General features: G+C 45.8%; 1 protein-coding gene across 2 annotated transcripts in view; it reads left to right on the top strand.

The window, feature by feature from the left end:
* Nucleotides 1-15,793, top strand: part of SLC24A3 (solute carrier family 24 member 3) — a 465,173-nt gene that overhangs the window by 390,897 nt on the left and 58,483 nt on the right. For both annotated transcript variants that reach the window (XM_057702549.1, XM_057702550.1), the window contains one exon: nt 11,777-11,851. In XM_057702549.1, the coding sequence (XP_057558532.1) occupies nt 11,777-11,851 (75 nt within the window). The remainder of the gene's footprint in view (nt 1-11,776; nt 11,852-15,793) is intronic.

The raw sequence follows: 15,793 nt of genomic DNA on the forward strand, positions 1-15,793 counted from the left end.
TAATGTCTCCGCGCACCACCCTCCTCTCACCCCAGAACCTTAGGTTCTTCTCAGGTGTTTTTGCGTGGATCCATGCACACTGCGGAGGGGCCGGTGCGGGTAACAATGGTCATTCCAGGTGGAGAAGTGAAGTGAGGATGAGCGCAGGCCATGTCCTGCTCACAGCACGTGTGAGGGGAGGCTGCGGAGGAGCTGAGGCCTGCAGGCCGTGCACCAGGAAGAGTGGGGGGCTCAGAGGAGGCACAGATGGGCCCCAGGCCCACCCCAGGTCTCAGCTTCCTCCAAATAGGGTAAGCATCACATCCACACTGTATTTGATTACACTTCTGACCCTGTGAACCGCTAAGGCACTAACTCCTCTCCATTTACATGGTCATTTGCAAAGTGAAATTAACAAATACTTAGATAACTTCTCCCTGTGATTTTGGCTAAAAACTAGTCCGCTCTTTGGGGAAGGGACTTTTGTCAGCTGGCAGGTTTTACTGGCTGTCTTAGTCTCTGCTTCACTGCTTAAGGCAGATCAAACCTAGTTGTGTTTTGATGTTACCGTATTCTAATCCTCAAGATCTTTAATGCAGCGGGAAATTGTCTTCCAAGCACCCATTAAAGAAACGTTCTTGTATTCAGTTTGCCGTGGCTGCAGAATTGATTCATGGGCGTCACCTGTTCTCCCTACCCTGAGTCACAGAAAGTGCTTAAAATAAATTGCCTGACAGATCGACTGGGGCCGGATGAGCCATACATACGTAGCTACACAGACGTGTTTTTGGTATGAGAATATCACTGCACACCCCCGAGATCAGGGTGTGACCCTGCATCCACACCTGAGAGAGAACAAGTGCTTCCTTTCCAACCTGGCACTGCCAGGAGTGGCGGCCAGCCTCGTATCCTTCGGACACATCATAAGTCAGATTAGCTCCTGATATGACACAAGTCCCATTCTTTATCAAACAGTAGGTAGAAATCTTCATTTTAAAGTACATAATCCTTATTTCCTCTCCTCTGTAACTTGATGAAGCCAGAGAAACGTGGATCCTTCCAGGTATGAAATGGACCCTTCCAAATCCACATCCAAGGCTGTGGACTGGAAAGGAGCTGGCTCTCCTGTCTTTCCATCCGCTTTGCCTCCAGCATTTTAATTTCCAGAGAGACTAGACGGAAACAGAGCATCTTCCCCCCATGCTTCCATTACCAGTTTTCTGACAGCATGGAAAACATCATGCGGTAATGTAAACACCAAATGCTAATGTAATCATGTACTTTTAGCCAGGTTCTTACTTCCAGAAGCTTCGACTCAAATACATGGTCTTTGCTGTCTGATTTCTGAGCTCACATGATATGTATTAACTTCCTTTTCTATCAACACTACAAATGCAGAGAAGCCCCACCCCATTTGGGAGACCCTAGTCCCACCAGACACTGTTACAGATTAGGACAGTGAAATGATCCCTCAAGCTTGACATTGTCCTTTTAGGCTCCCTAATTGATAAAATGAGGAAATATTTGTCTCCTATGTGTATCTGGCTACTAACATAAATGATATAAATTTAAAAATAAATTCAGCATCGCTGATTTGGACTTCCTCATACCATCTTTTCAACAGGTTGAGTAGGAGAGCTTAGGAGGGAGCAGGAATGTTCTGGTTCTACATCGTACCAAGGGGTGGTTTCCCCAGCATCTTTAGCAGGGTTGGTGCTAGAAATTGATGAAGTAGCAAACACCAGACAAGCGGTGTTTCAAATTTGCCCTGCAACTCAGACATACCCTGTTGCTCTCTGGCGCAAAGACCCTAAGTGGCGACCCATGCCCACGGCATCCTGTCTAGAACCCCTAGCCCAGGGTGAAGGCCATGGGCCACCTCACCAGTCTCTTGCTGTTCATACTTCAAGTTCACAGGTGTGACTCAGACTCCAGAATTCTCTGTCCCCTAAGCCAGTGCTTCTCACACTGTAACACACACATGGCTCCCCTGGGGGTCTTGCTAAGATGCAGATTTGGATGCAGCAGGTCTAGAGTGGGGCCCGAGAGTTGCAGTCCTAACAGGCTGTCCTGACCACACCTAGGTGACTAGCGGGGGCAGCGCTCAGCCGTGGAAGGAGCGTCTCTTAGTTCTCAGTGGACCGACTCCCACGCTGCACTTACCGGGCTGAGACAGGAGACTGCATGTTGTGGGAGCCAGGTCAATCCTTCCAGGAAAACTATAACCGTAGCCAACTTCCTCTCTGTGATAATGGATGAAGCAGAAAGCACACATCATGGAAATCCACAGGCAGCCCCAAACCGTGTTTTTACTGTTAGCTTCCACCTCCTCCATCCAAGTTCTTATCAGTACAGCCAGGATGGACGGAGAGCCACGTTACCTCCCATCCCCTCTCTGGTAGAGGGACAAGTAATTAAATGACGAAAAGCCAGGGACTAAGAAGGAGCAGCACCTCAGGGCTTCTGTTGCCAAAAACTAGATTAGGGGGTCTGTGAACTTGGATGAGGAAAAAACACATCTTTATTTTTGCTAACCACTTACATTTAACATTTCATTTCATTATTCGTGAGCAACAGACCAGGGTAACAGGAGCTGGGACTTTGCCTCCAATAGAACATAAGCGGTTTTCATGCTGTGTTACAATTACTGCAGATACTCCAGACGCTTCCCCCTGATCACTGCTCTTAAATGACTCCCTTCTTATAATAAAGAAGCTTCCTGGCTCTTGTTACTAAAGAAACATACAGAACAATATCTTCAGTTCTCAATGTTTTGCTAATTGGATTTCAGTGAATCCATTTCTTTGTAGTTCTTTATTTACTTTATGCCTTTTAATACACATCCTGAAAAGGGGTCCAGAGAGCGCGAAGGGACACGTAGCACAGAATGTTTAGAATCCCAAATGTAGTGTTGGGTATAAAGAGATGGCCGCTGGTGTGCTCAGCATTGTCAAGGCTAAATAAAATAATTCTTCTCGATCGAGGATCACAAACGCCTATCCCGGCAGGGCCCAGGTATGCAGAATAAATGAGTGAAGGAGTCAGATCCGAGAACATCAGTAGCAGAAAGGCAGGAGTACGTGGCGTCTGGCTCTTGCCTTTGCAACAGAGGGGAGGGCTTAGAGGGGAGGGGACAGTGGGAGCTGAAGGATGCACTTCCCACCTAAAGAGGGCTCTGCAGACAGTCTCCAGGGTGGCATAAGAATAACCCCCGGATGCCAGGTCTTCGAGGGTTTTTTTCAAGAGAAGCCAAAAGTCTTGGTGTGGTGGAAATCTCTTCCCAAATTGTAATGTACATGTGGGCAGTTATTGCAATTAACAAAAAACAGAGGGGAAAAAACTCTGAGCAAGCCAAACAAGGAGAATAAAAGTGGTCAATATCCAGCATAAGTAGGCAATATAGAAAAGATTCGGCTTTCCCTTCACCTTAAGAATATTTATTCCCAAATCACTAAACTTCCAATTTTGTGCTTATACAAAGAAAAGCAAAATAGTTATCTTAATCAACACCCAAAAATCTAATAAGCAGTGTTACCAGATTTCATAAAGGGCATCCAGTTAAATTTCAATTTTCAAATAAGCAACAAATATATTTTCAGTATATTCTTCCAGGTGATATTTGAGGTCATACTTTTATTTTTAAGTTAGTCATTGTTTACTTGAAATTCAAATTTAATTGGGTGTCCTGTATTTTTTCTGCCAACTTTACTAATAAGCCAACTGCAAGTGTGATGGAGTACTTAGTGTTCAAATAAATATGTAAAATTAATCTGAACAACTAACCTTGTAATTGCATTTTTGTTTTGTTTTGTTCGAAGAAGATTTTTATTGGAGTACCACGTAGATTCAGAAAAGTGCATGTATCATAAGTACAGCTCAGTGACTTTTCACAGCTGAGCACAGCCCAGTCACCAGGACCTGATCGAGAAAGAGAACAGTCCTGGCCTCCGGGAGCCCCTCGTGCCCTTTCAGACTCTTCCCCTGGCCCCAGGGGAACACTATTCTGGACTTAAAACAGCATAGTTAATATGCTCTGCTTTAGAATCTTGTGTTAATGGGATGGGGTTGTATTTTTTTTACCGAAGTATAGTTGATTTACAATGTTGTGTTAGTGTCTGCTGTACATCAAAGTGATTCAGTTATATGTATGTATATATGTATTCTTTTTCAGATTCTTTTCCCTGTAGGTAATTATAAAAATATTGAGTAGAGTTCCCTGTGCTATACAGTAGGTCCTTGTTGGTTATCTATTTTATATAGAGTAGTGTGTGTATGTTAATCCCAAACTTCTCATTTATCCCTCCCCCCCTTTCCCCTTTAGTAAACCATAAGTTTGTTTTCTATGTCTGTGGATCTATGTCTGTTTTGTAAGTAAGTTCATTTTTATCATCTTTTTAGATTCCACCTGTAAGCAATATCATGTGATATTTGCCTTTGTCTGGCTTACTTCGCTCAGTATGATAATCTCTAGGTCCATCCATGTTGCTGCAAATAGCATTTTTTCATTCTTTTTTATGGCTGAGTAATACCACTCCTGGGCATGTATCTGTAGAAAACTAAAATTTGAAAAGATACATGCACCCCTGTGTTCATAGCAGCACTATCTACGATAGCCAAGACAGGGAAGCAACCTAAGTGTCCATTGGCAGACAAATGGATAAAGAAGATGTGGTACATATGTAAAATGGGTTGTATTTTTTAAGCTTACAAAACTCTGTGTGCATGTGTGTGTGTGAATGCTTATTCTGATTATCAAATTACTGTGTCAAGTCCATATCTAGGGTTAAAGCAGACACTGCTGGTGCCCCACTCATGACCCTCACCCTTACCATTTCAGTGCCCACTGGCCTGCCTTCCCCCTGCCAGAACCTGCATTTCTCTGTCTGAGGGCTTTCCTTGGCCAGAGAATCAAGATTCCGTGTGCAGCCTTCAAGCAATGACCGGTGGGAGTGGATGGATAAATACCCCAGCTCCCTCTCCCCCTGATGAGACAAGGCATGCTCTCCAGGGTCCCCCAGAGCACCCCACCAGGATTGCACCCCACCAGGATCTCGCCCCAGTCCCCTGCTGCTGTGACTTGCTTATTACCTTATTTTCATCACCTGCCTCATTTCCCCCAACAGTGTTTCCTAGAATCACCTCCCAAGTAAACTACATGCTCGAATCCTTGCCTCAGGCTCTGCTTCTGGGTAAATCCAAGCTAACACAAATCCAAGCTGAAATTACCCTAAATGTCCTACCTTTACTGAGCAAACTACCTAGTGCTGATCCCTAGTGCTGGCACAGCAATGCCTGGCAGTGAGTGCAGACCCCATGCCTGGTTCTAGGTGACTGGCAAAGGGCTCCAGGAGCACAGCTTGCGCGGTCCTCCCCTAAGGTGGAGCCAACTCCCCGTGCATTCTGATGTGTGTGAGAACAGTATGAGCAACCAAGTTTTGAAGGCCTAGCAGGCAACACTTGCATCCAACATGAAAACTCCTGCACCTAATGTTTTGAATGATTGAGAAGGCACTTCTGCATCCCGGGCACTTCGGGTCATTAGAGCATCCGTGGTTATTGTTCAACTTGATCAATGAAGAGCCTTCAGGAGATTACTGTATGCCTGCACCGTCCTGATGGGGCCTCGTTTTCATGCAAATGTATCTCCAGGAGCAGCTTGTTTACTTGTCAGTTGTTTTTCTTACATAAAACTAGAACTCAGAATAGGTTTTCTTAGAAAAAAATAAAATTTAAAATTTGAATTCATTTTCTGTTTCTGTTTGCGAAGAAGAGTAAGAGGATGTTCATTGTATTTTGCAAAACTTATGATTGTCTTTTTGCACAGCCTGACTGTTACAGTCCATTCTCAGCAGTAAATTTCCAGAAAGCAGAAGCCATTTGTATTTCGGTGACTTTTCCCAGGATGGAAGTGTATTGAAAGTGTACCTGAATAATGAACAGACAGTAGCCCTGAGACCTCTCCCTCGCCTTCTCTGACCCCTAGCACTGCTGGACGCCCTCACACCATGTGGGGAACACCCCAGAGCCCCCATTCCTGCTCCACATTGCATGGCTGTCTTTCCTGAGGTAAAAATTGCCTATAGGAACTGTGTCAGCTCAAAAGCTTGGAACAAAACTCATGTTATGATTTGCAAATCCCTTTTCCATGAAATTTGTGTGAAATGACAACATTTCTCTGAAACGATAGCAGTTTTATGTTTTATGTCATGTAACTGTTATGGTGTTCTGACTGCTTCAATGGCTTTTTAAAAAGGCAAAGTGCTCACAAGTTGAGGGTATTTGTTCCTTTTAAAATGCATCTGCAGTGTCAAATTCCATTCCCCATCAAGAAAAATCATAAATATTAAATTGTATTATATATGCTAACTATCCATATGTATGATGTGAGTATATTACCATATATATCAATAGCTGTATATAGATTTGCAATACAAATCCATATACAGAAAATATATAGTTTTATCATAAACAACTTTAACCTCCTGGAAGGAGTCAGAATTCCAGATTATCACTCAACATTTGAATAAAGGAGAAGGTATTTTCCTCTGTTTTGGAAATGTGGATTTTTTTTTTCTTTTCGCCTCATACCACTCTGAAACTAAATGAAATTATAAGAAGGAAATGGAAGCTGCATATTCAATAGAAAAAGTGTGAAATGCACTCCAGAAATAGAAAAGAAATATCAAGATGAAATTCCAGCTGGGAGAGATTCCTAGAGCTTTAGGGGAAAACAGAGCCTCTGGCTTTAATTTATGGAGGAGTCTGCCAGTGGATGGCCTCTTATCTGCGCCATCTGTATTATTGATTAATGAGGTCAAGGGCAGCGTTACTCACTGTTGGTTCTCTCCCAGGACCCCTGTTCACTTTGCGAAGTGCTCAGGAAGCACTGTCTTCTCATCACCATCTCCCCCACTCCGGGTTGGGTGACACCTGCCAACAGATGCCAAAGAGCCTCCCACGTTGGTGCAGGGGTGCTGACAGATCCCTCTCTGCCAACAAATGTGCTCGGGGTCTGAATCACATGGTTGCTGGCCTCTTTCTAGAGATAAAAGCCCCTTCACCAAGAAGCAAAGAGAGTAGCTTGGACCCAAGCATCAGTGTATCCACGTCTGTGGAAAAGTGAAATATTCCATCACCAAACAATCAGCTGTATTGCTGTTTTGTATTGTTTTGTTTTTTAAACTAAATTAAACCGGCTAAATGAAGTAGTTTCCAAGTTTTCTGACTGTCTCCCTCCTGCAATGTGTCTATACCATATCCGTATCCCTGTCTGTAGCCACTGTGATCACTCCTTCTGCTTTGATTATTTGCCCTGAGTCTCTTTAAAACAGTGTATTTTTAAATTGAGCTGTGGTGGCTGCTTTTTGGTCTCTCACCTCCAACTCTTCCCTCCTTTGGCTGCCATCTCTAACACACCTGCCTAATGGCTTAATGCCATGGAGAAAAGAAAATCTCCATGGGAGGTGTCGCAAATGGGTGTCTGCTTTCACCCCTGCCTCTGTTTACACACTGTAGCATAGAGTGTGGGGTCAGGGCCATGAGACCCAGACTTCTGAGTTCAGATCCCAGCCCCTATCTCACTGCCAGTTGTATGGTCATGGTCAAGACTTCACGTTGGCCAAGTCCAGACTGCTGGCCAATGAGGGTGACAGTGCCCACCTTTTGGGGTTGCTGTAGGATTGAATGAAATAACCCTTCTGGTCCTCTTGTTTGCAGGAAGTGTCAGATAAACCTTTGCTACTGTGGTGAGTCCTGGTCGCAGAAAGGGAACGCAGAGGTAGACATGAGGTCATGGTCACAGCTTTCACTAGAGATACTGCAGAATCAATGATGCTTTACTTCCTTCTAGAGTGTGGAGAAAAATTATTCTCTAGTTTGACTCCTTCTTATTTGTCCTCCAGTTCATTGCTTCTATAGAAAAAAAATTGGTTTTACAGAAACAGACTCACAGACATAGAAAACAAACTTATGGTTACCAAAGGGGAAAGGGGGGAGGGATAAATTAGGAGTCTGTGATTAACACAGACACACTACTATATACAAAATGAACAGCAAGGACCTACTTATAGCATAGGAAACTATATTCAATATCTTATAATAACCTGTAATGAAAAATAATCTGAAAAAGATATATATATATAACTGAATCGCCTTGCTGTACACCTGAAACATTGTAAGTCAACTATAGTTCAATTAAAAAAAATTGTAATAAGTAAATTTTTAAAAATTGGTTTTGGTAAGCGTAGGCTTTGAATCTGGAGCTGAAATTTGGAGATAGTCTCTACTTTGAAAAGTATTCTATTTATAAAGAGATAAATTAGATCACTATCCATGCAGATTGAACATCTAGGCCTAGCATGAGGTGTATTTCTTGCAGCAATAAATCTAAGTGGATAACTTGTATTATACTTTCTTATTTTTATTTTAGTTTTTATTTTCGTTAAAGTCATACACCCAGAGCTTAAAGAGGCAACCAGTTACAGGAGGCTTATGATGAAAGACAGCCACCTTCCCATCCCACCCTTCCAAGGCAACCACTTTCCACTAGTTTGGTTATTCCTGACCCTTGCTCAGTGTATCCAAATAACGTGCTTCTATGGCAGTTACTTGACTTTTCAGTTTCAAGTATGCTCCACAGCTTCACCATGTAGAAGAGGAGGGTCAGGGTCTCTTTCAGCCCTGCCCACCCCGACCGCCCAGCCCTCCGTCCTCCCCAAACAGTTACACCATAAATGCTGCCTTTATTATGATTATGTGACCACTGTTTACAGCTGAGCCAATAATAGGTAATGATTCATCTTCCTTTCCTGCACAACTCTGTGTTTCCCCCATGGTTTATAATTGTCTTTTCTGTTGTTGCTCATTTGCTTAGGTTTCTGTGCTCTGTTCCCAGAGCTCTCCCATCTCCTTTCCATGGGTTCAAAATTATAAGATATTCCAACAATTTTGTCCTTCTGGTATCATTTCTTCTCAGCCTTCTGACCTGCTGCAAAAGTTTCAATTTGGAATCTCCTTTTACCTTCATTTTGGAATCTTCCTTCACCACCATTCTGCAAATCTTCTTCACTGATTACAATAGTTTTTTATTGTTTGGTGTAATAGTTTATTGTGACATAATTCTATGTAACAAGTGTTTTACTCTCTGATTTTGGTGGAGCACGTCCTCCAGTAGCTTTTTGGGAAAGGATACATAGGAAGTAAATTTTTTAAGGTAATTAAATTTCATTTTTATTCTTCTCTCACTTAATGAACAATTTGGTTGAGTGTAGAATTCCAGGTTGAAATAATTTTCCTTTCTACCCATAATGTCGAAGGCGTTCCTCCATTGTCTTCCAACTTCCAGTGCTTTGGATGAGAAATAACTTGTCATTCTGATTTTCATCCTTTGTATATACTCCTGTTTTTCTCTCTCAGGTAGTTTCTAGGACCATTTTTTTGGTCACAGTATTCTGAAAATTCATGATGACATGCGTTGTTGTGCATACAACTTTGTGCTGGAAAATGCACATCCTTCACTTCTGGAATTTTTCTTTCATTATTTATCTGATTTCCTCTCCTTTTTCTGGAACTTCTGGCCTTTAAATGCCAGGTCTCCTGTTTCCAATAAGGTGAGGGATGTGCAATCACTGCTCTGCTTGAAGTGAGGGAGGAAGTTTGGGATAAAATTCTTAAACAGTCTCGCGGTCATCCTGTTTTCAGGCCACATTTACCATCACTTCTAGCGTTTGGCCCACTGCCAACTGAATGACCAGTTGTTCTGCTTTCAGCCTCCAAAATGTTGTTGCTCTGATCAGCTCTTCTATTCTCTTTTCCTCCCAGGTTTATGTCTTGTTAAAAAACAAACAAGCAAAAAAAACAATCCCTTTGCTGTTACCCTGTTATAGTGTAACAAGAAAGAGCAAAGGTACTGGGGTGTGTTCAATCTGCCATCTTTAACTAAAAACCCAAGTGATTTTTTAAGAAAATTCAGAATTGATATTTGCCACATGTTTTAAATCCATTTGCCTAGTTATAATAAATTTTAAAATATTCACCACGTTCTATGACCTGATGGAAAATGAACAGTCTAGTGCATTTTGCTCCGTTTCATAGATTGTGAGTGATGGTCACAGGTTCTGAGACTATACAGTCCAGAAGAGATGATAAAAGGGTGAAGAGTACTCAGTTTGTTCTGCAGTGATTCTCATGGCACAAGTTCTTGACAACCCCATCATCCGTAACTTAGATCTGTAAATATGAAACCTAGTAAGGCAAAATTAGCAACAGAAAATATCTGTGTCCCTACAGCAGGGGAAGAATGTGTTAATGGAAAGAGGCTGGCCTCATTATTCATTTATGGTTCTATTTAAGTCATATCTTTCATGTTATTTGAATCCAGAAAGCCCTCTTTGGTTTGACTTTTCCTACTCTTTTTTCTTCATAGCGGACACAGCAGTTGGGGAGGGGAGAGGCACCCAAGGCGGCCTTGTCCCTGGAATCCCTTTTCCTATTGTCTGTGGTGTACCATGTGGCTGTCATTGTCCCAGCTGAGAGCTGGCATTTGCTGTGTCCTTTTCCGCTTATGAGGCCAAGGACGAAGGCAGCTAGACATGTCCTGTGGCCCTGGGGCGGCTGACACTTTTCTAGGGAGGTGGGAGGGAGTGTGAGTGACAGCCCAGGACAGCACCTCCGACAGGGCGCTGGGACTCTCCCAGGCTCCTTTGGGAGAGAGTCTGCAAAAATGGACCTACTCTGCAGAGCAGAGGAAATACACCAGCTTTTGCTCCAAAAGAAACTTTGAAGGACTTACCAAGGCGAAATGACTCTTCCTCCAGAACAGGGATCTTAACCTGGGCCCCTCCTCCTTCCATCCCCCTCTCTCTTCCTCCCCCTCCCTCCCCACAGCCCCTCCTCCCACAGTGCCCAGCCTGGCCCCTCCCTCCCCACAGCCCCTCCTCCCACAGTGCCCAGCCTGGCCCCTCCCTCCCCACAGCCCCTCCTCCCACAATGCCCAGCCTGGCCCCTTGCATCCTTTTGCACCAGGAGTCTCCTTCTCCTGCAGGAAGTCTGCACACAGGAGGCCAAGGCAGCTTAGCCTCCAGCAAGGTGTCCACTGGTCTCAGCAGAGGCACCACATCTTTAAAGGGACATCTCCCCACTGCTAAGATAATGTTTTCTCCAGATTGATATGCAAATTTATCTTTTAAAAATTCTGATGAAGCCAGGGGTCAAGTGCCAACAAGGCCAAGCATATGCTAGAGATGAGAGAAGAAGGAGTGAGTGGCGGGGGGGCTGCACATCAGCTGTCCGTGCCTCTTCTGAAGGGTGGCAGCTGCCCAGCCCAAGGTAGGGTGTTGACAAGGACACAGGGTAAGGTGGTTCCTCCCATCCGCGTGGCCTTAGGGATGCGGAGGCTGGGAGACGTGGGACTTTGGCTCCGCTTTGCAGAACCTTCCTCAGACTGTCCATCCACCCAGCCTGCCCTCTTCTCCGGGGGTCAGACCCGAGTCATGGCTGGGCACCCACCCCACCCCCAGCCTCCCTGGCCCCCACCCCATCTACCCTCCTAGGCATCTCCCCCTAATGAAGTCCTTGCAGGTTTAACCCCATTATCGGCATCCAATTTTCAGGGGACCCAGACTATTATGCCTAAAAACCTTCAGTAAATTCCTATCGACGGGCAGATGGCCTGGGTCCAGACAGAGACAGAGCGCTAGGTTGTGCGTCTGGGTCATCACTGCCACAGCACCAGGAGCCAGGCTATCTCGCTCGCACAGTCAATGCCCTGTTTCTCACCCCCTTTCCCCTTTTCCCCCAGGTTGTGGCTCTGTCCTCCTGGTGCCTCCTGAGGGACTCCATTTACTACACGCTGTCTGTGGTTGCGCTCATCGTGGTAAGTGTGTGATGGGCACCTCGCCTGGATCCGTCGCCTCTTATCCCCGGTCATCCTTCTTAGCTCGGGGTGACACGCGGCTCCGCCAAGTGGAGCAGGTGCAGGGAGGCGGCTACTGTGATCACCCAGAACCCAGCCTCATGGTCCGGTGCTCAGAACAGGAGCTGGCCCTGGTCACCTGGCTCCGTGAGCATCCCCTGCTGTTTTCCTGTGATCCCTGACCCTTTGCTCTCACTTTCCTCACGGGCTCCTCTGTCACTCCCTTCAGCATCCCTGGGTGTGGACCTTCCTTCTCCCCCTCACTCTGTGCACTCTCCCAGGACATGCCCTGCCTGTCCCACAGTGGCTGTTGCCATTACCACCTTCTGGGGACACCCCCACACTGTGTCCCTAGCCTTGGGTAAGCGACTCTCTACTAGACACCTTCATGTCCCAGACCCAACATGTCTCTACACTTAGGATCACTTCCCCAAGACTGGACCCTCCTGTATTTCAGCCCCACTCCTATCCTAGGCACCCAGCCTGGAATGATATTAAACTGCCCTCCCAACTCCCACCATATGCATTCGGCATCATTGTCCTGTGGGTTTTCACTTTGTAAAAATCTCTCCAGTGTGTCCCCCGTAGCCCATTTTACTTGAGGCTTTTTGAGTCTCTGGCTGGAACTGAGGCAGCTTATTGCAGGTTAATGTTGTAACAAGTAGCATCACGGCTGCGCACCCCCTCTGCCTCTACTCCTCTCCGCCCCGTCCCCCACCCACCATCATCCTCAGAGCCGTTCAGATGGTGTCTCTACAAAGAGCACCTGCAAATACCAGTCCTTTGTTTAAATGATCAATGGCTCCATGTCCTGTGGGGACAAGCTCAAACCCCGTAGCTTGGCAAGCCGAGCCGTCCAGGAGAAGAAAGGCAGCAAATCAGGAGAACAGTGATGGGAGCCGGGAGATCTGACTCCTAATTGTGGTCCCCCTTTCACTAGCTCTCACGACCTTGGAGGAGTCAGTCTTTCCAGGCCTTAGTTTTCTTACCTACAGGATGGAAATAGGTCCACTGAAGGGTTTACTGACCTGTTTTCAAAGCACTTATCTGTATATTATTTAATTGTAAATCTCTATACAAATAAGTCAAAAGTGATGTTTAATACAAGACTTTCCCTAAGGAATCAGGTGGGTACTTAAATCAATAGCAGCTCCTACAGTGAAGATGTTGGGTTTACAACCACAGCCCCCTCATTCCAGGGGCGACTGATGATCAGAAGGGTTGAGACCAGCCCCAAGGAGCAGAAAGGCTCCGATGCCCATGTTGGACTGAACACGCAGTGCGTCTGTTGAATTCCCGATCAGCGGACTTAAGAACGCCCATGAACTCTGTGTTCTTGTACCTGTGGAAGAGGTACAGTCATTCCCAGATCTAGAAGCCTCTGTTCACCCAGCCCAGACTGCTCGAACACGCTCTGCAGGAGATTTGTCCTTGAACATCCAACCCCAAACAGATCATATGCACTCTGCTCTTCTACTGTCAGGGTATTTTAGGATGATTTTTGAAAAAAGTTACTTTTTTTCAAGAGATGTGTTAGGGGATGGTGTCAATGAACGCAGTTCTCCACTCTGCTGAATTCCAAAAGGAGATGCCCACCCTCCTAGAGACAAGGCGATGAGACAGAACAGTGCAGTCCAAGACCCTCCCCCTCCCCAGGAGGGCGGATTCGGCAGCGTCCACGCCCGAGGGCAGATTTGCCAGCATTGGCTTCACTCTGTTTTCACATAGACACCTCCTGGACTGTGTGTGAAGTAACCTGTCTTCTGTCACATTTATCTGGACGTGTTCAAGATAGAACACATGTAATTGTCACTAATGACGTGTGAAGAAGCAAAGCAGTTTTGCTTCCTCAGGCTGTGGGCAGCGTTCACCAGAGCGAGGTCTTTGGGCAAAGCAATCACCTGCTGAGGATGAATCAGAGCACACCGGATGCTGGCAGCTCCATGTTCCTTCCGATGGCAACAGAGTCAAGAGCAAGTGATTGTTTGCCGTGACCTAGAGATTGGACTGTGTATTTACCAACCCAACATCAAGGCTAGATTTTTATGATCTTGAGAAAAATTACATTTCTCCGCTGTTAGGAAGTAATGGAAAAGAGCACGTCTGAGTCCTCAGGGTTTGGTCATGGTTCTTTTTACCGTAAGTGGGCTTTCTCCAAATTCAGCAGCACTGGACACGCCCAGCATGCCTCCTGGACATGTGCAACCCAGAGATTTTAATTCCGTAGGTCCTGGGGTTGGACCCAGGAAACTTCTCTTTTACCAGGATCTTCCCCTGTGATTCTGATGCCAGTGGCACCCACTGCACTTGGAGAAACTCAACCTCAAATACGGTCAGACAGGGGCTTCCTAGGTGGCTCAGTGTTTGAGAATCTGCCTGCCAATGCAGGGGACACAGGTTCGATCCTGTGCTCCAGGAAGACCCCACATGCCGCGGAGGAACTAAGTCCATGCGCCACAACTATTGAGCCTGCGCTTTAGAGCCCGTGAGCCACAACTATTGAGCCCATGTGCTGCAACTACTGAAGCCCACACGCCTAGAGCCCGTGCTCCACAACAAGAGAAGCCACGGCAATGAGGAGCCCACGCACCACAACGAAGGGCAGCCCCCACTCACCGCAACTAAAAAGAAAGCCCGCACACAGCAACAAAGACCCAACACAGCCAATAAAATAAATAAATAAACAAACAAATAAATAAAAATATGGTCAGACACCATTTCCTTGGATGTTCAGCAGGTGCAGGGCAAGGATCGTCTGGAAAGGGGCGGCATCGTGGCAGCTTGGTTGTCTGGATTTCTGAGGGCTGTTCGTCCTTGGGGTCATTTTCACGTGAGACTTAAAATCAGTATGAGGAGCAAAAAAGCCTAATACCCGAAGAGCAGCACTTAGCGAAGAAGGTTCCTCAGCGTCCAGCGCTCTCTTCCACGCGCCAGCCACGAGCTGCTGCACCACGCGCGCTATCTTTTATCAAGGTTTCTTAGTCTCCTCTTTCTTTGTTTTCCCTAATGTCATGGTAACAGCATCACTTTTCTTTGGGTTTTCCCTTGTATAACACGAAGCTTTTCCATCGGACCCTGCAACGGGCAGTGAAAAGTCCTGTATTTAGAAGCCCTCCTCCTACCCACAAATAATTACCAACCATCCAAATAATTTATTTTAATTATTAGGGTTTTTTTTTTTACCCTCTCCCCCTTTCACTGGTTCTGAAATGTTCAGAAGACAGTCTCCTGAGGTGACACAGTGAAGAGCTTATTCACCTGGCAGGCAAGTCCCGACTAAGTGGGACCAGGGGCCACTTCTGCCCACGAGAAGGAGCCCCGAGGACAATCCCTGAGGCTGGGAATCCAAAGAGCAGAAAAGACAGCATCTCCAGGGAGACTTAGGGCCCTGAGCCAGGGAGTGCTGGTGGGGTCGTTACTACCTGGGTTCCAAAACAGCTGATGTGGAAGCTGATGCAGAGGGCTGGGCCAAAAAGTAAAAACACAGCACGGATATTCTGAAACCAACAGAGCTTCAAAAAGTTAACTTAGAGACAAGGGACCCAATTCGTGTCGGTATCTGGGATTCACCTGACCTTCGCTCTATGCTATTTTCTAGTTTGTTGTTGCTGTTTTTTAAAAAAAAGAGCAGAAGAAATTAAGAACGTGCTCTCATCTAAAGCGGTTCTAGTTACAAAAGCATACAGCATGTCTCTCAGCTCCCTTCCCCCAGCCCATCAGGCATCCGCCTTTAGCCCTGGTGACATTCTGTAAAATGAAGCATCAGGCCCTGGAGAAGCTGGGCGTGGCCCAGGAGCCTCACCCCATGACTTGGGTCTCTCTCTGCAAGAGAAGTGCTGCTATTTAGGTCCTGAGAGCATCCTGGGTCCTTCAGAGCATGTCCTGTGTGCATCTGCGTGATGG

This window comes from Hippopotamus amphibius, chromosome 12 (genome assembly GCF_030028045.1).
Source record: "Hippopotamus amphibius kiboko isolate mHipAmp2 chromosome 12, mHipAmp2.hap2, whole genome shotgun sequence".
Classification (NCBI taxonomy): Eukaryota; Metazoa; Chordata; class Mammalia; order Artiodactyla; family Hippopotamidae; genus Hippopotamus; species Hippopotamus amphibius.